Source organism: Antechinus flavipes, chromosome 3 (assembly GCF_016432865.1).
Source record: "Antechinus flavipes isolate AdamAnt ecotype Samford, QLD, Australia chromosome 3, AdamAnt_v2, whole genome shotgun sequence".
Lineage (NCBI taxonomy): Eukaryota > Metazoa > Chordata > Mammalia > Dasyuromorphia > Dasyuridae > Antechinus > Antechinus flavipes.
Genome location: NC_067400.1, coordinates 567,833,543 through 567,858,438, shown reverse-complemented (window position 1 = coordinate 567,858,438; position 24,896 = coordinate 567,833,543). Strand labels below are relative to the sequence as shown.

The 24,896-nt window shown below is 41.4% G+C and overlaps 1 protein-coding gene across 1 annotated transcript; it reads right to left on the bottom strand.

Annotated features, from left to right (window-relative positions):
* Window positions 1–85: 85 nt before the first annotated feature.
* Window positions 86–24,248, bottom strand: HDAC1 (histone deacetylase 1). Its single transcript, XM_051987844.1, has 14 exons — window positions 24,137–24,248; window positions 17,090–17,202; window positions 15,953–16,070; window positions 11,416–11,490; window positions 10,806–10,944; window positions 10,225–10,366; window positions 8,894–8,986; window positions 6,099–6,207; window positions 5,580–5,720; window positions 3,876–3,984; window positions 3,655–3,785; window positions 3,116–3,268; window positions 2,475–2,523; window positions 86–974 (listed from the first exon to the last, which is right to left on the bottom strand). The coding sequence occupies exons 1-14, from the start codon at window positions 24,183–24,185 to the stop codon at window positions 947–949; spliced, it is 1,449 nt and encodes a 482-aa protein (XP_051843804.1). The 5' UTR covers window positions 24,186–24,248; the 3' UTR covers window positions 86–946.
* Window positions 24,249–24,896: the final 648 nt, after the last annotated feature.

The following is a 24,896-nucleotide window of genomic DNA, read 5'->3' as shown; positions in this document are numbered from 1 at the left end:
TGCTTGATTCTATTTTAACAGAAAGACCTCATCTCCACTACCCTAATATCTGGACATCAGAAATGCCAGCCAATTCACAAAGACATAAAAATGTACCAGTTTTATTACAAAGGTTCTTCAAAAAAAAAAAAAAAAACCTCAAAAAAATAACTTCAAAATAGAAACCACACCATAGATCCCAACCCAGACCACTCTCACACAAACCCAATCGACAACGGTGGGTCCCTGGCCAGGGTGAACGGGACTATTTGATGGTACCAGTGAAAGGGCAGCCAAAAGAAAGCCCTTAGCCTAGAAGTCTGCTGAGGTATGGGAGCATAAGGTGCCCCCTGGCAAACCAGGTAGGTGAACCAGCAAGAAGGCACATCCTTGTCACATGTCTCCATGGGCACCAAGCATAGCACCTTTGAGCAGTTGCTAACTAACTTCACCTCAGGACAGGGAAAAGTAGTGGTTGGCTAAGTACCTGAACCTACTGAGGAACCACCAGAGGAAGTTAGACAGACACACATCACCTGCCATCCTTACAAAAACTTCACTGAGTTTCAAATTCAATTTGGAGGAATAAAAAAGGCCCACAGAGGGAGAAAAGGGGGCTGTGAAGGCTACCCAACCCAGCCACCCAGGGCAATGTGTCCTATGCCATGTTAAAATAACCCACCCAGAAAAAAATATACCCAGGCCCTAAATAGTCAGGCAAGGGGGTTGTGTTTACAACGACAAAGGGAGGGAAGAAACGGATTCACTTGCCTGAGACTGGGGTGTACAAGGCAACAAAGGCACTGGATTGGGCAGCCAATAGCAAAACCCCTAGTTCCTGTATTCTGGGGACAGTTCTATTTCATATATTTATATATAAATAGAGAGACATAGAAAATATAAACTCTGAGGGTGTAGGGGTAAAGAAGGAGGTGTAGGTAGCAGGCCCCAAGGAAAGCTGGAGAGCTCAGGCAGACTTGGTTTCCTCCTTCACCCTGTGGAGTAGGAATATGACCGAGGTTAGAAAGAATTTTATACTTAGCCCACAGGATCCCCAAGTGGCACAGGTGGGGAAGAGATGGTGTCAGATAGGACAGGTGAGGCAGATTTGCTTATTTAACAAGATAGTTCTCACTATGGGACCATTCCAAAGACCTCAATGAAGAAAATAATGCAAATTTTTCTCTACCCACCCACTTTGCTGAGCCTGTTAACAAAGGCTTACATAAAACACATCTTTACAAGTCATAAAATGTACTAAAATGCATAATTTTAAATACAGGACGATAATAATAAAGAGAATTGTAAAGCTAACATAGGTGTGCAGTGCATTGTCCCTTCTCCACCCACTGCACCAAGTCTTTATCACTGGTAGCTATTTGGATTTTTGGACAGTGGCTCTCTTTATCCTTATTCATCCAAGGATAGCAAGCGCTATTGTCCTCAACTAATCTTAGAACTTTAAAAAATCTTGAAGATCTGGATCCATCTTTTCAATACAAGAAAAAAAAATTCAAGTGATGAAATGCTTCTGCTAGCTACTTGATTGTAACCTTTTTTTGGTTTGACCTCAGGTTGACAAGCTTCCTTCTCTTCTGCAGTTTTTGCAGCTAGCAGCTCAATCAGATCCTCATCCATAGTTCTTCTCCATGGGACTGACTTCTCCATATCATTCTTAACCACTTTTAGCTCCATTTCTTGTGCTAATTTTACAATCAGTTACTCACTTCTTAAAGTATTTCAGCTAAGTGAAATCCATGTAAAAATTGGGAAAGGAACTCTTTTCCCCAAATTCTCTTTATACATATTTCTGTTAGCAACCACTGCTCAAATATCTGTGTTGCTTCAGGGTACTTTATTCTTCTGAATCTGGTCATCTATCCGTATAAAGTTCTTTCATCTCTAAAACAGGACCTTCAACAGTTGACTTCATGCAAACACTGAATTATTCTTTACTGTTTACAGCTGACCCCATAAAACTAAGTTCACATGCTTATCAATGACAATTTTTGGCCTCTTTAATAATTTCTAATTATTTTCATTTCCAAGTCTTAAGCTTATACTTAGGAGATGGTTTGGCCTTTCCCTTCAAGAACAAGTTCTCATCAGCCCTAAGGCTCACTATTGAACAGAGATGCACAGTATCTGTCTAAAGGGAACTGACTTAGAAATGCTTCTCAACTTCCCACCACTGCCCAAATCTTATGGCATCTTATTGTACGGGGTCTGCTTTGTGTTAGGGCATTTTTGTGAATTTTTTTTAAACATAGATTTCTTTCAAAATTCTTTATGTAAAGGTAAATCTGTATAAAACTGAGAAAATGTCTGTAATCCATTGAAGGACCTTCCTGTCAATTATGATGGTTTCCCTTTATCATGTTTCAAAAGTAGGCAGCTAGATAAAAGAAGGCTGGGACTTTTTTAGAAACAGGGCCAATGCTCTTCCTACTCTCCACCCCTCCCCCCCCCATCCTCCAATCCCATTCTTCACTCACCCTTTGGCTTCAGGTTTCTCTTCCTTTGTTTTTTCCTCTTCTTTTGCTTCTGAAACAGTGATTTCAGGAATGACAAATGGCAATCCTACTTCCTCCAATTGGGGACCTTCCTACCACCCACCATCACCTGCCCAATACCAGAACTAGACCAGATTAGGGGAAAATGTTATGGGTTCCTGCATTATCCCAGATAAGAGCTATATCATCACTTCCCCTGCTGGGCACAGCTGTGTGAACCCAGAGGACAGGTATTTCCCCCAAGCTGCCCAGTGCTGGAGAGGACTAGACCCAAGGACAAACAGGTTTGACTAGTTTTCTGGGAGGCTGAGAGGAGCTGGCCCCCCTGGGAAGTGTGAGGTGGCAGGAAAAGGGCTTGGGTGGTATGTAAGAGTCACCATTGACTATGGGGAGATGGGTCACACAACAGGCTGGGGGGCCTGATAGGAGGTGAGGCAGCTGGGCTGGATTACAAGTCAGCTCTTGTTCTTTTTGTAGGCCTGACACTTCAGGGAAATAAGCAAGAGGAATGAGAAGCCCTGCAGAGGCCCTCAGGCACTGAGCGGTTGGTTTGAGACCTCCTTTCTACCTTTCCCCTTTCCTGAGCTCAAGCACCGGAAGCTTTTGCCCAAGAACCTACCCACCTTTTTTCTCCTCTGGCTCTCGATCTTTCTCCTCTTCCATTTTGACCCTCTTGGCTTTCTTGAAGTTGGAAGAGTTTTTCCGACCACCCTCACCTTCCTCATCTGAGTCTGAAAACTCCTCCTCACATGCAATTCGTTTGTCTGAAGAGCATACTGAGGGGGAGGAAAGCAGAGGCACAGGCAGGAAGTTATATAGCACATCTGGCCCAACAGAGTTTAACAAACATGTAATGCCCATCTCAATTCCTCTCCTTAACTGAATGATTCCATAGAGGGATAAAGACTCTTAATGCTTGGGAAAGGGGAAGGAGGTAAAAGAGCTAATTGCCTTCTGAACACAAACTTGACAAGATAACATTTCCTGCATCCCATATAAGGCATCATTTCAGGTGAAAGGACATGTAAAAACATGTCCATAAAATCACATACAATGAGAACTGAAAGGAACTTGTACTTCCCATCCTGTCATGTTTCTCCTAGGTCCCCAGGTTACCTCCCCACTCATTCCAGACAGCATTCTCCTTCCTCCAGAAACCTACTTGAAATGCGCTTGTCAGGATCTTCCTCATCTTCATCTCCACTGTCCTCCTGTATCCCATCCTCAGGAATTGGTTGCATCTGGACACCAGGGGCATGAGGCAGCATCCGAAGGTTCTCAAACAACCTCTGCCTGAGGGCCCAAGAAAAAATAAACAAAATACTGTGTCAGTGGTGGGTGGGTGGAGGTGGAGGTGCAAAACTATAGGTAGGAAGCACTCACTTGATCTTCTCCAGGTACTCATTTGTATTCTGGTTTGTCATGTTAGATGGGCTGATATGAAGTTTGAAATCCGGTCCAAAGTATTCAAAATAATCATTGTAGGGAAGTTCTTTGGAAAGTTTTTGAGAGGAGAAAAAAACAGAGGAGTCAGAAAACATGGATTGTCTATTGCCTCCCCCATCCCTCAATAAAACTGATCAAATCATATGCCCTCTCCACAATAACATGAATGAGCGGATGATGACTGGGCTAGTGGTGGGACTGAGGATGCTCCTGAAGCTGCTCAAAGGTAGCCCAGACTAGATTCTAAGACTTAAGAGCCAGAGATTCAAAATAGTCAAATGCCTCATTTTGTAGATGACGAAATTATGGCCCAGGGAGTTGAATGAATTGCCCAAGCTCACACAAAAGTGAGATCTTCACTGAGCTGATGACGAAATCTAGCATTCAGTTCATGCATCGTGCTGCCCTATTAGATACTTCTCTTATATATGAAACAAGTCACTCACTATTTAGAAATTTCCAATGTTCGAAAAAAATTTCAAATAAAAAATTCCCCATATCCAGTCAGTACTTTCTGTTTATCTGTCAGATGGCTGATTGGCCATTTAGTGATTCAAGATAATGGTCTAAGGTAAAGCTATCAAGCTCAACTAGCATGATTGATTAATATGTAATTGGGAAATGTGACAGATAACATTAATTTGTGGTTTTCAAAGTCACTAAGTGTCCCCCAGGGATTCATTTCTGTTTGTGTTTATTTGACACCACTGGTATAAGGGGTTTAGGCTAAAAATTCTTAAATGGTTTCTTAGCCTTAAATAATTGCTTATGAATATGAATAGTATTAAATTATCCTGGAAGCTCACAATACATTTTTGTTATTGTTGAAGGGGTGGTTCAAAAAACAACAAAAAAAAAATGTTGGGAACCACTGGTTACAAGTCATAGGATCAGTGATGGGAGACTACTTGCATTGAAGGCCAAAGGCCTTAATTAACTCACTATGTGATTTAGGTTAGTTAACTTCCCACTTCAGGTCTCAGGTTTTCTCTTCTACAAAGGAGGGGGTGGGGAAAGAGAGAGAAAAGGGAAGAAGGGGCTCAGCAGATTAAAAATAATGGTAATTCACACATACATATATATATATATATATATGTATATATACATATATATATATATGTGTGTATATATATATATATATGTTGCTTTAAAGTTTAAAAATGTTTTTTCCTTATACCAAGCCTAAAAAATAAATACTATTGATATTTCTTACTCCTATTTTATAGATGATAAATCTGGGGCTTAGAAGCTGAACAGTTATGAGATACAGAGCTGAGGTAAAATTTAAAATATTATCAAATACAACCCTTCTCCTCCTCCCTTTTTTTTTTTTTTTAAAGGAGGCAGGGCCCAGAGAGGTTAAAGTAGCTTTCTCAAGCTCACAAAGCTAAGTGAGAATCCAAATGCAGGACATTTGTCACTCTACCACACCCAAGGTTACATATCAAGTAAGTATCCTAACTGAAACTCTAACCCAGCTCTGGCACTCTTGTCACTACACCCACCAAAGGAACAAAGGTTGTGAAACCTCATAGAACAGTCCTGGATGGATAACAACTCCCAGGAGGGTAAACAGCTCCAGGAGTAGGAACCAAACCTATCCTCCCAGGTACCATCTCATTAGCCCAACTTTAACTTTACCATTAGGGATCTCTGTATCCAAAGCCACAGCTGTCTCATATGTCCAGCACCTGGCTACATTGCGGATGGTGTAGCCACCCCCTCCCAGCATCAGCATGGGCAGATTAAAACTCTTGACAAACTCCACACATTTGGCATGACCTAGGAAGAGGCAAGAAAAGGGTTTTTAATCATTGAACGTTTACCAAGAATCTACTGTACAGAGGTCCTAGTGTTGGAAATAACACACACACACAAAATGGATTGCTTTCAAAGGATTTATATTCTATCAAGGGACACAACATATAATCATTAAGGAAATGCAAAACAGACAGAATAATAAGATACTATGAGGTTCTGCAATCCTTAGTATCTGAGAGGAGTCAGGACAGGCTCCATGTCGTAAGTAGTGTTTGATGGGAACTTTTGAAAGAAACCAGGAATTTCTAGAAGTTGTGTTGAAGGAGAACATTCCAAGCATAGGAGACAGATTAGGCAGAATCAGCAGGACTCTGCAATGACCTCTGCCCTTTTGTTTACCTTTAATGGTAAGGTTGAAACAACCTAATCGGTCTCCAGACAGGGAATCAGAACCACACTGCAAGACCACTGCACTGGGCTGAAAGGTCTCCATCACCTTGGACATAACCTGAAAAGACAAGCCTGGATCACCACTATGCTAAGATAACCACATTGTGGTCAAAGCATAGGCTATAGAGCTGACTTTAGACACTAGAGATCACTTAATCCGATGCTGTAATTCAGTAGTATTTGAGAGCTAGAAGCCTGGAGGTTAGACATGGCTTGGCCAACGTTATTAAATGCTCTGACTCCAAAGGCAGGGCTATTTTTTACTAACCCATCTTTGGCAGGATATTGAAGGCAGCCAAGGCTGCTTAGCTCTCCATTCTTCCCCCAAGGCAGATTATTCTTGACCCTCCATTTCAACTATTTACAGCTTCCATGAAAAGAAGATTTTTGCTTATAATTTCTCTACCTTTTCCGATAACTTCTCTTTAAGAATTCTTGATACTAGCCAAAGTAGAAACTCTCCATCTTTGTTGTTGTCTTGTCTTTTTCCACTGCTGTCCCTATACTCCATGCTTAATTAGATATGATTCTTCAGTGCTTTCCTTCCATGGCCAATTCAAGATTCTACCTTATCCAGTAAAGCTGATCTCTTCTTCAGACTTCTCAGAGAACTTCACCCAACTCTCTCCTTTGAGATCTCTCCTTGTATTAGCTGTCTTGTCTTCCTCTGGTGTTGCTCCAGTCTCCCTCAGTCTAACCTGCCCTATTCTGAAGCTGCCCAACCACTATAATCTCCAGAGTGGCTATTTTGTAAGCAACAAACTAGTTTTCATCTATAACCTTTTCCTCTTTCAAGTCACTCCCATCATCACCGAGACTTGGTCCTTTTCTGACAATACAGGTTGTCTGACCACTCTTTTCCAGCACTAGTTTCGCTCTCACCCATAATCCCCAACTCACTGATCTTGGAAGGAACTGGAATACCCTATACCAATTCTGGGCTTCCTTCCCTCTTTAATCTCTCCTCTGAGATTCATTCAATCCGTATTTATTATACAAGCAAGATTCCAGTAGCTGTTGTTTACAAACCTCCAGGACACTCTTCCTTACCATGACCTCCAAATTCTCTAGGCGTGTGTTCTTTCCGAGGTCATTAGCTACAATAGTGCTTGTAAACATGACCTTGTCTTCCTCACTCTCAAAAATTCTATCCCTGAAATACAGTGATACTCTCCTCTCATTTACAACATAACTCTTCTTCACTTCTTTTCCTCTTTCTCTCCTAAACTCTATGTAGTAGTCTGACATCCAACCAAAGTTATTCTTTTCAAAATAACAACAAGCTAGGAATCCAATCCAATAAAATCCAGGCCAAATCTAGCAGCCCTAAATACTCATTCTTCTTGCCATCAATATAGCCTTTAACATTGTCAATGATAACCTTGATCATCTCCAGGTTTTCATGATATTGCTTTCTACCAGTTCTCCCCCCATTGCCTGACAGTTCCTTCTCCTCCTTCAATCAGTATCCTATCTAAAATAGCCTTCCTGGGGAGACCCTCCTCCCCTCTCCCCACACATTCTGTCCTGGGTTCTCTTCTCTATGCTATTTACATTTGATGGATCTCATCAGCTCCCACAGATTAAATGACCATCTCGATACAAACAATTATCGTATTGCCATGTAAAACTGAATGTCCTGTAGTAGATAACTTAAACTCCCAACAATTCCAAAATGAACTCTTTATCTGCCCTTGTCCCCTTCTCCCAGTCACCCAGGCTCACAATCTAGGTGCTATCTTCAACTCTTCACTCTAGGCCTCCATATTCAATTAAGCTATCTTCAACTTCTTTTAAACATTGCTCTCGCCGCCCTCCACCCCCAATTTCTCTGACACTTGGACTCACACCAATAAAAGCCCTAACCACCTCCACATGAACTACAATAGCTCACAATAGACAGCAAGCCTGCTAGCTGGTTTCCCCTATTCCAATCCTATCAGCTTACTTAATACACTTCAGTAGCTCTTTATTACATCTAAGACCAAATAGGAAATTTTGTCTGGCTTCCAAAGCACTCTATTACCTAGCCTTTTCCTAACTTTCAAATCTTCCCCTTACTCCTTTCCCTATATTCTTAAATGCAATGATGTTGGCTTCCTGGTTATTCCTCATACATGACATTCCCTCCTGATTGTATGTACTCCATACCTAGAAATCTCATCTTCACTGTCTCAGCTTAAGTTTTATTTTCTATAAAAAAGCCTAACTCCTGAATTCCTCAATATTTTTTCCATCTAAGACCATCCCCAACTTGTACATATCTTTTCATATGTTATTTGCATGCTGTCTTCTCTATCAGACTGTGAGCTCTTGAACAGGATGAACTAGGGTACCATTTTCTGTCACCCAAAGTCTCAGGATTAAATCCTAGTTTCTCCAAGAAGCTTTTCTCAACTAGAAAGCCTCCCCATTAAGCAATCCTATCTCTGAATTATTCTATTATGGTACTGCCTTACACAGCTCACAGTACATTTATCAAATCCCTCACTGAGGACAACAGTCAATGCTATATGTCTTTCTATTCCCACACAGAGCTGAGAATAGGACAGCACAGAGTGGGTGCTTGTTGATAATCTATTAATCACCAGTATCTCCTAGTGTTGATATGTACATGTCCTCTTATTCCAGCCAATCAACAATGGTGAAATGGGCTCTCGGAGCCACAGTATGAGAAGTCTTGCTCTTTCCCTTGTTCCTCTAGTCATGATCTCAAGGCGTTAGACTGGATGCATAATACTTACTGGTTTAAAAATGGCCTCATAAGACTCATCATCAATCCCATCTCGAAGCGGATAGTTCACAGCATAGTATTTGCCTTTGCCAGCTCCAATGTCCTGATTTAAAAGAGACATTAAAGCAAAATGAGGTAAAGAGAAAGAAAAGGCCAAGGGCTAAAGAGTAAAGAGAAATAGAACTTTGCAAAGGAAGAACAAGATTAAGCAGAACTGTAGAGTTCAACTGAAAGTAGTGTAAAGAAACACCCCGCACATCCCTCAAAAAGCACAGTCCCTCTGAATCCCTGCCCAAACATCACCAGTGACCCTTTTTATCACTCCACAATGACCATATCAGCAAAAGATCTGCCCTTAGGCAAGCACAAGGCCACCACAGATAGAAGTGCCACAGCTCTGGGATGGGACACAGATCCATGTGATCAGTCATGAACTGAAATAGACAAAGCTTCAGAAGGTGATAACACAGCACAAAATGTCCCGCTTCATGCTGCTGATGGGAACAGGTTATCATGACAATTGTCTCTTAGGACTAGGTGCCAGGCAACAATTTCTAGGGCCTACCTGTAAGATCATTCTCAGAGTGCCCCCTACTCTGTGGGCTCATAGGATTTAGAGCTAGAAGGATCCTTAGATAATCATTCAGTTCAACGCACTCATTTTATAGATTAGGAAACTTCAGTTCAGAAGTGATTGGTACAGGGTCACACAGGGGATAAAGTAGCATTGTCAGGATTCAAATCCAAGTGCTCTTCTACTAAGTCACACCTGCTTCCCCTTCTAAGGATTATCTCCTGATGAACTAGGGGGAAGAGAGAGGAAAGGAAGGAGAGAAGAGAAAGAGGGGTTGGTGATATCTCCCAAACAGATTCCCAATTTTAATTGGTTCTATACTAGGCAGCAGATGTCTATTGTCTCATTGACTGCAGTAAATAGCTGTGCTGCCAGTGAAAGTAGTAGGTGGCACCTTTTTGCCCAAGGCAAGGGGGCTCAGCAAACAGTTCTTTTTATTTCAGTCACTTTGATACTTGTGAGACAGTAAGGTAAGGTAAGCAGATGGCTCATGCCAGGCAGTGCCTGAACATTGTCACCAAAACCCAAGACTCACAGGACATCTGGAAATGCCGAGTCTAGCCCCAAACCCGCCTCTGCTGACGTACTCCATGCCAGCTGGTAGACTGGAAGACCCCCCCACCCCCACCCCCCACAGAGCTGCAGCTGCCAGTGGGAGCTCCAGGCTGAGCTCTGAACAGTGGAAGAGAAAGGAAGTGGTTTAGTAGTATGAGGCATGAAAGTTAGAGCCGGAAGAGAGCTGGCTATTGCCAGAAGGGAGCTCTCACCCGTAGGTCACCCGTTCCCGGGAAGTACTCTCCATACTTATGAAAGGACACTGTCATGACCCGATCTGTGGTGTAGAAAGCTTCTTCCACGCCATCGCCATGGTGAATGTCAATGTCAATGTACAGCACCCTCTGGTGGTACCTAGGATCAGAAGCAGGTCAGGGGGCCTAGGGCACTAAGGGGAATGAGATGTCCCAAGCACAAGGCACTATGGCCCTGCTTACCAGATTGGTGGCCTCCCTCAAGGATCTCTAATCGCAAGGGTTAAATGGTGAGGATGAGAGAAGGAGGAAGAGCAGCTGGTTGTCTCCAGAGGCTGGAATGGGCCAAGAGTGAGAGCGCCAGCATCCCAGGTCAGGCCACACTGGCCATTTCCAAACCTGGGCTCTGAGCAGTGCTTCCGAATCATTCCTCGAGCCTCTTTCTAGGTTCACACCACCCTGATGAGTGGCTGCAGACACTCATCAGAGCCGTCCCTGTCACTGCACTCTAAGGAGAAATATACTAAGGAACTGTGTGCAGCAGGGTAGAGGGCTAGATATCGATGCTCCCGCCCCCAGGGGATATGAGGTGAACGTACTTCAACAGCTCCAGGATGGCCAACACAATGTCGTTGACGTAACAGAAGCCAGAAGCTTCAGACTTCTTAGCATGGTGCAGTCCCCCAGCCCAGTTCACAGCAATGTCCGTCTGCTGTTTGTTAAGCTTCACTGCACTTGCTACAGGGAGGGAAAAGACACCGTCAGGTAGGGAGCTCCCTGAATATCCTCTCTACCTATCCTACCTCCCAAGACACCAGGACAAATTAGCCAAATTATACAATTATTTGATACAATTTTAATCAAAACTATACCATTTGTACCAAACAATTCAACTCTCAATTTGCAATAATGTCCCATTACCCCCAATCTCACTGTATGCAGACAGTTTTAGGATATAGCAGGAAGTAAACATTCTACTTTTGACTTTCACTGATCTAGGCTCCAAATATAATTCCAGATAAGACTTATAAAAATAAAGTCTTTTGAGTTCCAATAACTGTCAATAACCAAATGATGGTTGGGGTCCTGAACAACATTTTGGAAATCATAACATAAAGATGAAGGCATTGAACTATGGCCCAAATCTAAGAAGTAAGTTATCAGTAGGGCCTACAATTATCTGTTCTATAACAGCTAGAAGTTCCTTACCTACAGATCCACCGGTGGATAACTGACAAAACTCAAACAGGCCATCAAACACTGGACAGTCTTCACCAACATTAACTTAAAAAAAAAAAAAAAAGGGAAAAGTAAAGAGATTTGCATTTTCCACCACCGAGAAAAACTCAGGTTCTGTTACGAGACTACGTTTCCCATTTATGCACCTCCAAGGAAAAGCAAGTCCTGGGGCCTCCAATACAAGGCAATCTCAGAAACACAATCCTTTAAAGAATGCAACCAAAAAAGAAGGAATCCTCAACATTAAGGATTCAGGTCTCTTTCTCATTTGGCAAATATGCAGTAAATGAACTCTGATGCAAAGTTTAAATATTATCTCAATTTTACAGTTGCAGAAACTAAAGCACTAAGCTTTTAGTGACTTGCTCATGATCATACAACTTGTATCTGAGGTAAGATTCAAACTTAGAACTCCTGATTAAAATCCAATACTTCCCCTCTACAGTATGCTGTCTTCTCTACAAATAACAACTAGTCTAAGTTCTAACGTCAGATGTGAGTGAAGAATGACACAAAACTAATGCAAGCACACTGGTCACCAACAACTCACTTGGTTATCAAGCAAGCCCCCTGATATAGAAAAGAGTTACCAGCCTGCTTTAGACCAAATAGTCCAAAAGTTGAGCTAGCTAAAAGATTCACTGACCTGGGGCCAGCTAGACAACACAGTGAATAGAGCAATGGACCCAAAGTCAGGAAGACCCCAGTTTAAAATTGACTTCAGATACTTAACACTGACCCATGGCAAGTAAGTCACTTAAGCCCAATTGCCTCTCCTTTCCCTTGCCCCCTCCCTAAAAAAGCACAACCAAAATGATACACTGACCTGAATCATACACTACCCGTGGGAATTATCCTTAACAGAGATATTCCTAAGAGGAGCAGCATCTCTGAAAGGACTAGAGAAGCAGTTCTTCCCTACATCCTGCAGCAAACACCACCAGGTTCTAACAGTATGAACTTTGGACTCTCACAGTCCTGCTTATTTTCACAAAGGAAATTCTTTTCTATTTTGTCCTTCAGGGGGCTAGCCAACTAAGGTTTAAGTGTGGAAAGAACACATATTGCTCAGATTTTAAACACCAGCAAAAAAAATTCAAAGAAAGGTAAATAAAAATGAAACTTTCCTCTAAATCTAACATTCACTTAAAAAAACAACAACTCAGCATCCCAGAATTTCAGCACTAGAAAAAACCTTAAAGATAGATTATCTAGTCAGATTTCCTGTAGTTAAAGGCAGGGAAAAATATTATCCACCAATGAGTGCTCCCCCACTACAGCTTATATTGCTGGTGTTCTGGGGAAAAAAGAGACAACTCACTTGCACCTTTCATTAGCATACTGGACCCTTAAACAATGCAATAAAGTACTTAGATACAGTAAATATCTACAGGGGGTTTTCACAATGCTGTTAGGTAGAACACAGTTCTTAACCTGGGTTCCATGGACGGATTTTAGGAAGTCCAAGAACCATGATGGGGGTGGGGAAGTAGAAGAGAATGATATCTTTATTTTCACTAACTTGTAACTAAAACCTAGCATTTCCTTTAATTAAATTTTTTCTGAGGAAAGAGTCATAGATTTTTCCAAAGGGATAGATGATCAGAGATTAGGTGACATTAGGGCAGGGTCTGAACTCAGACCTCTAATCATCAAGCTATGCTAGCTAAGTAAATTAAGAAAAATGTGCTTGGAAGAGGAAGTAGAGACTCTCAAGGCATCCATCCCCCTCTAAGCACTTTTTTATTAGCATTAAAAGGATCAGAATTTAAGAAAACCTCAAAAGACCAAGCTTCATAGGTTTTAATTTTCTAAGGCAGATAAACATGGAAATCTATTTTAAAGTAAAATTATATTTGCATTTACAGCACATTTTATACAACTGCAAGAAATTATAGCAAGTTATACCAAAAAAAAAAAAAATGGGTACAACCCCCTCACCAAATCCCAATCAGAATTGGTTTTAAGAATTTGGAGGGGAGGGGAGAGAGCCAGTAAGAGTTTATGGGGGCAGCTAGATGGTGTTATGGATAAAGCACTGAACCTGAAATCAGGAGGACCTGAGTTCAAATTAGGCTCGAGACACTTAATAGTGTCTATTGTGACCCTGGACAAGTCACTTAACTCAGCAAAAAAGAATAAAAAGAAATAAAAGGGAAAAAAGTTTATGGTTATTTTCCTTCTAGAAGTGTTTTTATGTACCCACAGCCTGTGTCTCTTTGTCTATATGTGTTTGTCTCTTTCTATATGTATCTACAAATTACATAAAATATAAACACATCTGCATTTTTACTGGGAAATCTGATTATGCAGAAGATATTTCTGGGCAGTGAGGCCACCCTGGAATTCCTTAAAATACGTTCCAGTAGGGCAGAGTAATGCAAGAATGTTCCTGAACTTCAAGTCAAGAGCCTTGGAACTGTCTGTCAGTCACAAGCTGTGATCCTAGACAAATGAGGGGATTGGACTAGCAGACCTCTGACGTCCATTTCAGCTCTAACATCTTATAAGCAGATAGCTGCACAGTAGAGAGTGGATACAGAACCAGAAGACCTAGGCTGGTATCTAGATTTTATTTACTGTGATCCTGGGAACGAGACATCCTTTTTCTTAGCCTTAGTTTTCTTCAATTGCAAAATGAGGAGTTTGGCCTGGATATTGTTTAAATTATCCTCAAGGTCTTAATATGCTGCCCAGTTCTTAATATGATACTTATAATCCTGAAAAAGGACTTAGAAGTCGAGTAGAGTTTAAATCCTACTTCCACAGGCAAATCAACGAGACCTGTCTGAACCTCTTCTGTCAAACAAGGATAAGATTACTTGTGCTAGTATTTTTTTTTTTTTTTTTTTTGAGGCAATTGGGGTTAAGTGACTTGCCCAGGGTTACATAGCCAGGACATAAGTGCCTGAGGCCAGACTTGTACTAAGTAGTACAACAACAAAGCCTGCGCTAATAGGAGCAAGCAATTTATGTTACTTACTAGTACTACTTTTAAAGCCCAGCCCAGAAAGACAGATGAAAATAATAAGGTTGCTGCCAGTTCACAAGAGAGGATGTGCTCTGTCAAACATTCTCAAAGAACATCTCACCAGATGGAGCAGTGTCTCCTCGAATGGCACGTGTCCAGTGAATAGACTAGTGGAACCAAAGCAGGGCCCTTTCTCCAGGGCTGAGCAAGGATTTTCAAAGTGACTAAGAACTGATGGAGAACACACATAAGTGGGATAGTGTATACAGAAGCTGTTTCTGTTCCAGCTTCTGTTCCATGCTACCATCAGTTTAGTGGGCTTGGCTCTTCCCTATGGCAGCAGACCCTGAAAACTGTAAAAGATCTGATCCTTTAGGACCCCCAAAATTTTCAACTTTCTCAGCTCTCCAGGCTGCCATTAGAAGCACTCTGCCTGAGATCCTCCAACTGATCAAGGACCTCATATATCTTTCTACCAAGTGCTATCAGTCCTGCTGTTCACAGGTTTCCTAGTGCTTCTTAAGTGATCACAATTGTTAGCATTTAGTACAAAATAATATTAATCAATTCACATTTCTATAGGTCTTATAAAATGCTTTCCTCAGCATCATCTTGTGCAGCGGATAGGGTATTACTTTTTTCCCCCACAGCAGAGGCTTAGATACCTGCCCAGGCTCAGAGCTAGCTAACAGCCAGAACTAAGATTTGAATCCAATTTTGACTGACATTTAATGAACTAGGTGACCACTATTAAATCACCTCAGATTATAAAATGGGAATAATAATGCTCAATATCTACCTTTGTAGGACTATTGTGAGGAAAAGTACTTTATAAACCTTAAATCCTTACTGAAAATGTTATCAATTATATTACATACCAAGTCTTTAGATGTGAAGGCAATAACTTCTAAGACCACCTCAAAGTATCTGCTAAAATTTGGGAATCCCCCCACCCTTCAGGGTCAACTGTTATAAGATGAGTCTGTTCTTGTCAGAAGTAGCTTATGAGACTGAAGGCACTTGGCTTTTTGGTATAGAGTTACCCGATTTCCAATGACACTAGTATCAATTATAAAACTTTAAAGATCATAAGTCGAATAGAGATTATAAGGAAAATGAAGCCTCTAGATGTTAAAAGTACCTGCCCAAGATCAAAGCTGGGAATAGAACCTTATTTGTAACATAAAGGTGCTGAGAGCAAGAACAAGCAAATTATAAACTGCTGTTGAATTATTTTTCTGACTTGTCAACACTTGGTGGGAAACAGACATAGGACACACATTAGGACACAAAAGATGACCTCCAAGACAAGAGGGCTTTGGGTTATGTGTCCCCTCTGATATTTCTTTGTGACTCTGGGCAAATAATTGAATTATTCAATCCTAGATAAATCACCCAGGAACTCCCCATGCCAATGAAAGATACTGAGTTCCTGTCCCCTATCCCTTTAATGGGAAAATTCTTTGGTAGAATCCAATGCAACCCTCTAGTCAGGTGGATGAACAAAGCTTCTCTGGGCAAACAGAATAGACTCACATCTCTGCATCTGCTTGCTGTACTCCGACATATTATCAGGACGGATAGAGCGCAAAAACTTAATGTAGTCATCACTGTGGTACTTGGTCATCTCATCCGCATGGGCTTTGTGGGGCCGCTGTCAGGACCAAACAAAAAAGGTTGAATTATTGTCATCAGCTTCAGTTTCCCCCAGATCTTTGAGCACTTACTATGGATGAGAGGAATCCAAAGATGGATAAAATATTGTCTCTCTATGGAGCTCAGTCTATTTGGAGAGATGACACTAACAAGGAAGAAATGATCTAGAAGACTAGGACTAAGTACTAAAAGCTTGTGCTATGGGCTATAAACATGAAGTAGCTTTTGTGAGAAAGAGCACTACATAGCTGAGAATACAAAAGCAAATTTTTTGGAAGAGATGGACATGGGCAGTCAGTTTCCTGAGATATTTCAAACCAAAGAAACCCTAAAAAGCCAAGGCTAGATAAAATAACCTGGACTAATCTGTCCTGCCTCCAGGTTCTTCTCCCCTCCTCCCCCAATATACACAATACCAGGAGATGCCTGTTTTAAGCAAATAAGATATGAAGCAGACCTGGGAGCAATTTGAATTCATTCTATCCCAGGTGGATAAAGTCCTTTAGGCAAGGAAGATATAATCATCTCTAGAATGCAGGCCAAGAAGAGAAAATCTCAGAAAAGTTACTTCCTAGTTCATTTCTTTTAATCTTCTAGATGGTGAAATCCTTTACCTTCTATCTTCCAATGAATTGCATTTTAATTCTTTGGGATCCGTTTTTATTAACTGGATTATTTATTTGGATCCTCAGATTGAATGTTCTCCATAGTACTACACTAGGAACTGAATGACCTGATCTGGCTAGGTAAGGAGAATGATAGGGTTGGGTCAAATCTACGTGAATTCACTTCCCCAAACTATCCAAACTGTAAACTACTAAGTGCCCAGCTTTTTAGTGGGCTAGATGTAGAGGAGCAACTGAGACAGTTCAAGTATGGATTATCTCTAACTAGATGGTAATCTTTAATTTTGTGCCTCAGAGAAATATATCCCCCTGGAAATGTAAATCCTCTGCTCTCAGAAGCAGTTTCCATGGAAGACTAGGGCTTATATAAATCAACCTCCCCCAAACTCACATATATTTCCATCTTCCGATAGAGTCCATAGTTAAGTAGCAAGTTGTGAGTCATTCGGATTCGATGAGGTTTCATTGGGTGGCCCTGCCCATAGTAGTAATTTCCAACATCACCTGAGAAAGAAAAAGTCACAATTTCAGTTACAGGAAGGTAAAACATTCATTATTTTTTAAATAATAAGCTACTACGGATAGTAGCTTTATAGTATCAAAAGAATTTGGAGCTGGAAGGCACCTGCAAAACCTTTCAGTCCAAACCCCTCATTTTACAATTGAAAAAAATAAGATCAGAGTCCACCCACTGAATGTGAAGGCATCCTTTCAGTTTTTAAAGTCTTTTGCAAACAAACTAAGAAAGCTCTGTAACTACCAAACTCATGGATGCCAACTCATAGTTGCATTTCCAAAGACAGCAGAATTCCTTTATGAAGAGTTAAGGTCCTAACAAAGTTCCTCTAGAAACCTGTGCCAGTCAGTAATGGCTTCACTCTGAGAAATCAGGATGGCCAGACACAAGGGCCTCAATGAGACTATGCTAATTCAAGGCTTCCCATATTTCACCAGAATCTTAAAAGAACAATTTTACCCCAAGCACAATTTTTGACACAATGTCAAAAGACATAGGATACTTTAATGTTAGTAGATGGTTCTCCATGCTTAGGATTCCATGTTTTCAATTTTAATACTTTTTAAATGAAGTGTCTGCAATATCCTGCCTCTTCCTGGATCCCTCCAAATCCAATATATTTACCTAGGACCCTACCTCACATGCTATGTATGGGCTTCTTGGAGCCAAGACAGATCACCAAATACTGATCATTTTTAAGACTTAGATCATAAGAACAGTACATTTTAGCCACAGTGCTCAAATTGTCAAAAGGTGGGACTCAAGGAGTTTCTAAGAGGACTTTCTTCAGCAAAGGAACTGAAGACCTATTCTGGGAGAGCCATTCAGATGCAAATCCCAGAGTCAAGTGATAGAAGTGGAATGGAGCAAGGGTTGAAGAATAGCTATCCTTACAAGTTATAGGATAAGTATCAAAACACTTGGGTCATCCCCAACTCTTCTACCTTTGCCAAGGAGGATAATAGACAAACAAAGGACTGAAGCCAAAGACATAGAAAGGACATGACCATCTATGGTACTCAGAAGGCTTCTACTTTAGACAGGATGCAAAGCACTTTACATTTGAAACACTTTACTGTCCTAATTCTTCTTCTTCTTCTTCTTTTTTGGCCCTAATTCTTTAAATCTTTCTGAGAAGGGTGGAGTACCAAACTCCTCCCAAAGCCTTCCTTTATAGAGGGCAGAAACTGGATTCTGCTCACTTCACTTTGCACACTCCCTTCTTTAAGAATAATTCAAGTCCTCCCAACCCTAGGTCAGACATTACATACAGAATCTCCTCAAACACCTAGGCTTCCAATAAATCAATTTGATCACATCTTTCCCTCTTCCAAGACCCAGAATTCTGAAATTCCTTCTAAAGACATCCCTTCTACTTTCTGAACTCACCAGCACTACTTACTTTTCTTCCTTCCTTTAAGAGTTTGACTCTAACCAGTGCAAATTTCTGCTGTCCATTACTTTTTAATTCTTTTCCTCTCACCTCATCCTTTTCCAAAACCCAACCCTGAATTACTCTTTCCATTCACATCTATGTGAGTGGTGCTGAATTCTCATAAAGTCTCAACTGCTGGGACAACTACAAATATAATATCTAATTTCAACTAGACCTTCACAGTTGTTCTCTTCCCTTATAACAATTCTAAAAACCTAGGTGATATATATCAAAGAGAACATTTAGACCTGGCAGTAGAAAGATTTGAATTTAAATCCAACCAGCTCTGTGACCCTGGTTAAGTTATACAAACTGTTGGCCTCAAAAGTTTCCAGTTCTGTAAAACTGAAATAAGAACAAAACCTACTACCCCAGGATTGTGAGGATGAAATATTTGTAAAGTACTTGCAAATCTTTTTATTAAAGCCTTTTATTTTCAAAACATATGCATGGATAATTTTAAACATTCACCCTTAGAAAATTTTGTGTTGCAAATTTTTTCCTCCCTTCCTCCTAACCCTTCCCCTAGATGGCATGTAATCTATTATGTTAACATGTGCAATTCTTCATACATATTCCACAATTACCATACTGCACAAGAAAAGCCAGATCAAAAAGGGAAAAAAAAAAAATGCAAGCAAACAACAACAGTGATCCACACTCAGTTCCCACAGTCCTCTCTCTATGAGTGCACACTTAAAAAAATCTTAAAGCACTACAATAAGTGCTATTATTACTTTTACTACACTCTTTACAAAGTATTTCAAATCTATGCTTTTTTCTATGCCACCTATATCCAGCCCTCTCAGGAAAGGATCTCAAACTTTTACTGAGACCATTCATCCTAAGCTTCCTCTTCTAGATTCTACAATTCATCTTGTCATTCTTCTCCATGCAAGGGCTAAACTATCCCTTTTTATTCTTGATCCATTTCCTACCTAATCCTCCAGAAACTCTTTTCTCCATGCCATTTTAAAATTTCTTTTTATCCACAGACTCATTCCCTGCTGCCTAAAATATGTCTAGCTCTCCTTATCCTTAAAAAGGCTTTACTTGAGCCAGTACTGCCTTAAGCCTCCTCTCTTTCCCAAACTCCCAGAAGATGTCTTTACATACTTTTCCATCTTCTACCTTCAAAGTAGAGTAGAAAGAGTACTAGCTTTGATGTCAGAGACCATGGATTCTAATCTTCAATCATTTACTAGCTATGTGACATTGAACAAATCACTTTTCTCCAAGCCTCAACTATAACATGAGGACATTGCTCGAAGTCTATGATTCTCATTGGGATCTGGCTTCTGTACTCAATATTCAATTCAAAATCTCTCCAAAATTATCAATTATCTCTTCTTTTTACAGATGAGGAAACCAAGGAAAATAGAAGTTAAGTGACTTACCCAGTCATACCCTAGCTAGTCTTAATCCCAGATCTTCCAGGACTCCATGTTTAGTGGATAGATCTAGTTGCCTCTATTAGTTGGCTCAAGCCATTAATTGTATCAATGCAGATAATACTCAATCTAATACAGCAAGTATCTCTCTGAGTTCTAGGCCCACATTATCAACTACATGCTGAATATCTTTTAAGTAGCTCGGATACTTCATAGCCAAAACAGAACTTTATCTCATACTTTCCCTAAAACAAATCTCTAAATTTATCAATTTATTAAAAGTATTCCCATCCTTCCCAACATCCAGGTTGAACACAATGTATGAGTCCTTTCTCCTTACCCCTTTCTATTTTTCCCTCTTATCAGGGGGAAATCAAAATCTGTTAAGTCCTTCATTACATAATCATCCTACCTAGTTCAGACCCTCTTCCCTGAATTGTTGCAATAGTTTTCTAACTGGTCTTCTGGATTCTAGTATTTCCCCTTTCTAAGCTTTTTTTCACACAACTGCCAAACTAATATTCCTAAAGCACAGGTCTAAACCAGTCACTCCTCTGCTCAAGAAGGTTCAGTGTTTCCCTCTTGCGTTTAGGATAAAAATATTTACTCCTCTGCTTGGCATTTAAAGCCTTTCACAATTTGGTTCCATCCAATCTAACTGTTCAGATTAATTACTCGTATTCTCACTAGGGGATTCCTATACCGGTAAAAGTACAGGTCCAATACTTATTCCTATCACCATTCTTATTCTAACAAACTGGCAGAATGTCTGTTTCCTGAACACCCAACATCACAGAATCTCCCATCTTTGTATCTTTCCTATGTTGTCCAATGACTGGATTATTCTTCCTCTCACTGCCCCCAGGAAACTCAAGTTTCCCATAAAAGTCCAGCTTAGGTGTTGCCTATTGAAGAGGCCTTTTCCAATTTCATTGTCCATTGCCATTGCTTTGTATTTTTAAATTTGCTTATGTACATGGCACTGTCCCCAACCCCAAACTAATCTCTCTAAGGGAATCTTCATTTTTTCCATTAATGTTTCTGTCCATAGTGTTTGGCACATCAGAAAAGCTTAATAAATACTCAGTAAATTTAACTAAATAAAATGTCTCAAGTTCTTCTACGCCAGGAATAAGATCGAATCAAGCTTCCAATGAACCATATTTCTTAATAAGGGATTCTTTGGAAAGTAACTGGTAGGTAATAGGTAGTACAGTAAATAGAGGTAGGCCTAGAATCTGAAGTAACTGAATTCAAATTCTCCCTCCATCCCTTACTAGATGTGACCCTAGGTAAATCACTTAATCTGTCTCGGTTTCTTCAAGGAAGCATTGTTGTGAAGATCAAATGAGATAATAATTGTAAAATGTTTAGCATAATACTTGCTGGCATCTAGTAGGTTCTACATAATTAATAATAATTATTATTACTATTATCATGTGGACTCGGGGAGTATTCCTTTCAGGACGAGAAAAAAAAGATATCAAGATATTAGGATTTACAATCCAGAACTTTCACTTACCAGTTATCAGAGACTACTAATAAGGGTAAAGAGGATACAAGTACAAAAGTATGGAATATGCATATACTACCCATCCCTAAGTAGTTTACATTCTAATAGAAGACAGGTTATACAGGAGTCCAAGAAGGTTAAAAGAGCTCAGAGGGAATAAGACTATCATATTCCATCTGAGAGCAAAGAAAGTTTATTTTAATTATAATTCCAAAGCTGGAAAGGCTGAAGCATGGGAGACTGCAGAGAATAGGTATTTGACCTGCTTTACATATTCCAGGATACTGACTCAAGAATGGTGAAAGAATTGTCAGGGGCAGCTAGGTGGCACAGTGAATAGAGCACCAGCCCTGAAGTCATGAGGACCTAAGTTCAAATCTCACCTCAGACACTTAACATTTCCTAGCTGTGAAACCCTGGGCAAGTCACTTAACCCCAATTGCCTCAGCAAAAAAAAAAAAAAAAAAAAAAAAAAGAGGGAATTGTCAAAAATTAAAATTAAAGTGATCTATCATTCAGCCCACCCAATTCATCTCCACAATAAGTTAACGAGCATCTATTATGAGTTTACTATAAGTACTACATACAGTTTTAAACAGAATTGGGTTTCTGTATTTTAATTCTTCAATGAGCTTACACAACACTTCATTCTCACAGTAATCCAAAAGAGAGGTAGCCATTATTATACTTATTTTAAAGACTAGGAAACTGAGATCTAAAGAAATTGTGATATATCATCATGATTATACATATAAGGCCAGTTATCATTTAGCCACCCAATTCATCTCCACAGTAAGAAAGTTAATGAGCATTTATTATGAGCTTACGATAAGTAGTACACAGAGTTGACAAATAGAATTGGCTTTCTGTATTTCAATTCTTCAATGAGCTTACACAATTCACTCCCCAGCAATCCAGGAGGAAGACAGTCATTATACTCACTGTAAAGATCAGGGAATTGACATCTGAAGAAATTGTGATATATTTATCAGACTAATATATATGTTAGTATAGATCCAGGCTCCTTGTCCAGTATTCTTTCACTGTGCCAACTTTTGGATATGTTTTAGGATGTAAAAACCCTGAGAGCTCCCAAGGATAATTCAGGGTTGTTTATCAACACAATGCCACTCCCTTCCCTCAGATCTATCTCTGCAACAGGTGCCACTAGCTAAGTAGCTTCAGCCATGGGGAAGACAGACTGTTGGAGTCTCATCACCAAAGAGCTGAGGAGTGAGACAAAGTACTCAACAGCCCTGACCAGAGTAGTGGTCTTAAAGTCACTCACAATGTTTCTTCTTCCAAAGGAAGTAATCAACCCAGTTAAGCAATATTTAATAGCTAGTGCTCAAACACAAAACAGGTTCCCCCCCCCCATAAACAGGACAGAGAAAGATTGTGAATAAAAATATGAAATGCTCTTCTCCAGAGTTTTCTCCATTCTATAAAAGCCTCACGTCTTCAGTAGCCAGAGCTCTCAACAGCTCCATTTCATACTGACTCCTCTTTTTTCCAGCCTAATTCCTCTTTCAAATCTGTAACTTGGACTTTTCCCCTTCCACTTCTAGGATACCATACCAGATACTCCTTCCTACATGGGGGTAGTTTGGGCCCCTTATATCCCCCACTCTTGTCCCGTCTCTAGTCCAGTCCCTTCAAGCTTCCCTTCCCCCATCCATGCTAGTCCTTGCCTCCAAGGCTCCCCTCCCCCATTCCAATTCTCTCAAGAGTCCCCTCCCCCCGTCCTTCTTTCAGTCCCCTCCCCCAGTCCAATCTTCAGTCCCCTCCCCCATTTAGTCTTTAGTCCTCCTCTCCTCTCTTCCCCGTCCTACCTCCCCCTCAGACTCTTCCCCCAAGTCCTGCCCCCCCCCAGCCTTCTCTTCCCCCCCCAGGCTGCCCTCCCCCTAAATCCTGTCCCCCCAGCCTTCTCTTCCTTCAGTCTTGCTCTCGCTTCAGCCTCCTCTTCCCCCCAGACTTCCCTCCTCCGTATCCCTGTCCCCCTTTTTTCTTCTAAGAATAGCGACCCCTCAGGCTTCCCTTCCCCCAAATCCGGCCTTCCCTCAGTCTCTCCTCCAGACCAGGCTTCCTACCCCCCATCAGTCTCCTTTTCCCTTAAGGCTGCCCCCGCCCTCCCGTCCGTCCCTCCACTACGGTTTCCTTTCCCCCGTATTCTCCCTTCCCGTCTCGCCAGGCTCCTCTCCTCGCCTCCCCATTTCCTCTCCTTAGTCCTGCGCCCCGTCTTCCACCTACCCCTCCCCGGGTCCTGGCCCCCTTCAGTGTCCTTCCCCTCCCTTTCCTCCCCTTCAATCCTGCCCCCCCCCAGTCTTTCCTCCCCTCTCTAGGCTCCTCCCCCCCAGCCCTGCCCCCCGTTTCCTTTCCTTATCCCAGAGCCCCTTCGGTCTCCTCTCTCCCCAGGGTCCCTCCCCCCCATCCCCTTAGTCCCCTCTGCTCCTTTCAGTCCCCGACACTCCCTAGCTAGCAGGACTGTCTCAAAGTTCCCGCTTCCCAGATCAGTTCCCTCGGGTTCCGCTCTCCTCCGTCCGGTCCCCTCAAGCCCCCCAGCCCTGGCCGGCCGCACTTACCATCGTAGTAGTAACAGACTTTTCGCTTCGTGCCCTGAGTCAGCGCCATCTTGCCTCGCACCCTCGCGCCAGCCCGCGGCGCCGCACTACGTCCAACCTGAGGGAGGGGGCGCGGTTTCTTTCATTCCGCCCGCCCCCTCCCCACTCACCTACCAATGGCCGGCCAGGCTTGACTAAACGAAAACCAATCACAGCTCAGCATCCCTAGCCCGGAAGTTGGCTCCGGACTAGGAATCTGGGAAAGAAACCGGCCCAGAGTCCCTGACGGTACCATGTGTGGAAGCTGGGGGGCGCCCTTCGGCCATGGACTGTACCACAATTCACTGGAATTGGAGGATTGGGTGGGCTATTGGCCCTTTCTTTAAAGGTACTAGAGACGGTGCAAACCTGGGTTCAAAACAGATGCTGCTCCATTTACTCGGGGGTGAATTTATAAAGGGCTTTGTCGCTTAGTGCAGAGAAACTTAATGGATGGAAGATTCGAATCCTGTCTAGACTGCGTGTTTTGTGATCTTGAAAAACACCTCTGACCCTCAGCTCTCTCCTCTACGAACTGGAATCAGACTTAAGACCCCCTTACAGCTCCAAATCCTGTGATGGGAGAAAAGTTGCTTCTCCTCCTTGGGCTTCAATTTTTTTCATCTCATCTGTAAAATGGGAAGAATAAACTCGCACTAACTGTCTAATGGAATAGATTGTTGTTATTGTTGTTTTTTAAATAAAAAATTGAATTTACATTTTCTTTTTACATAACCTAAAT

What these genes read in the sequence shown, in the direction of transcription:
- HDAC1 (XM_051987844.1), bottom strand. Translation starts at nt 24,185, where the DNA reads ATGGCGCTGACTCAGGGCACGAAGCGAAAAGTCTGTTACTACTACGAT. An exon ending in ATCCACCGGTGGATCTGTAG is followed by an intron (nt 10,945 to 11,415) that starts GTAAGGAACTTC and finishes CCCTCCCTGTAG; the next exon opens with CAAGTGCAGTGAAGCTTAAC. An exon ending in TCCTGACAAGCGCATTTCAA is followed by an intron (nt 3,269 to 3,654) that starts GTAGGTTTCTGG and finishes CCTCCCCCTCAG; the next exon opens with TATGCTCTTCAGACAAACGA.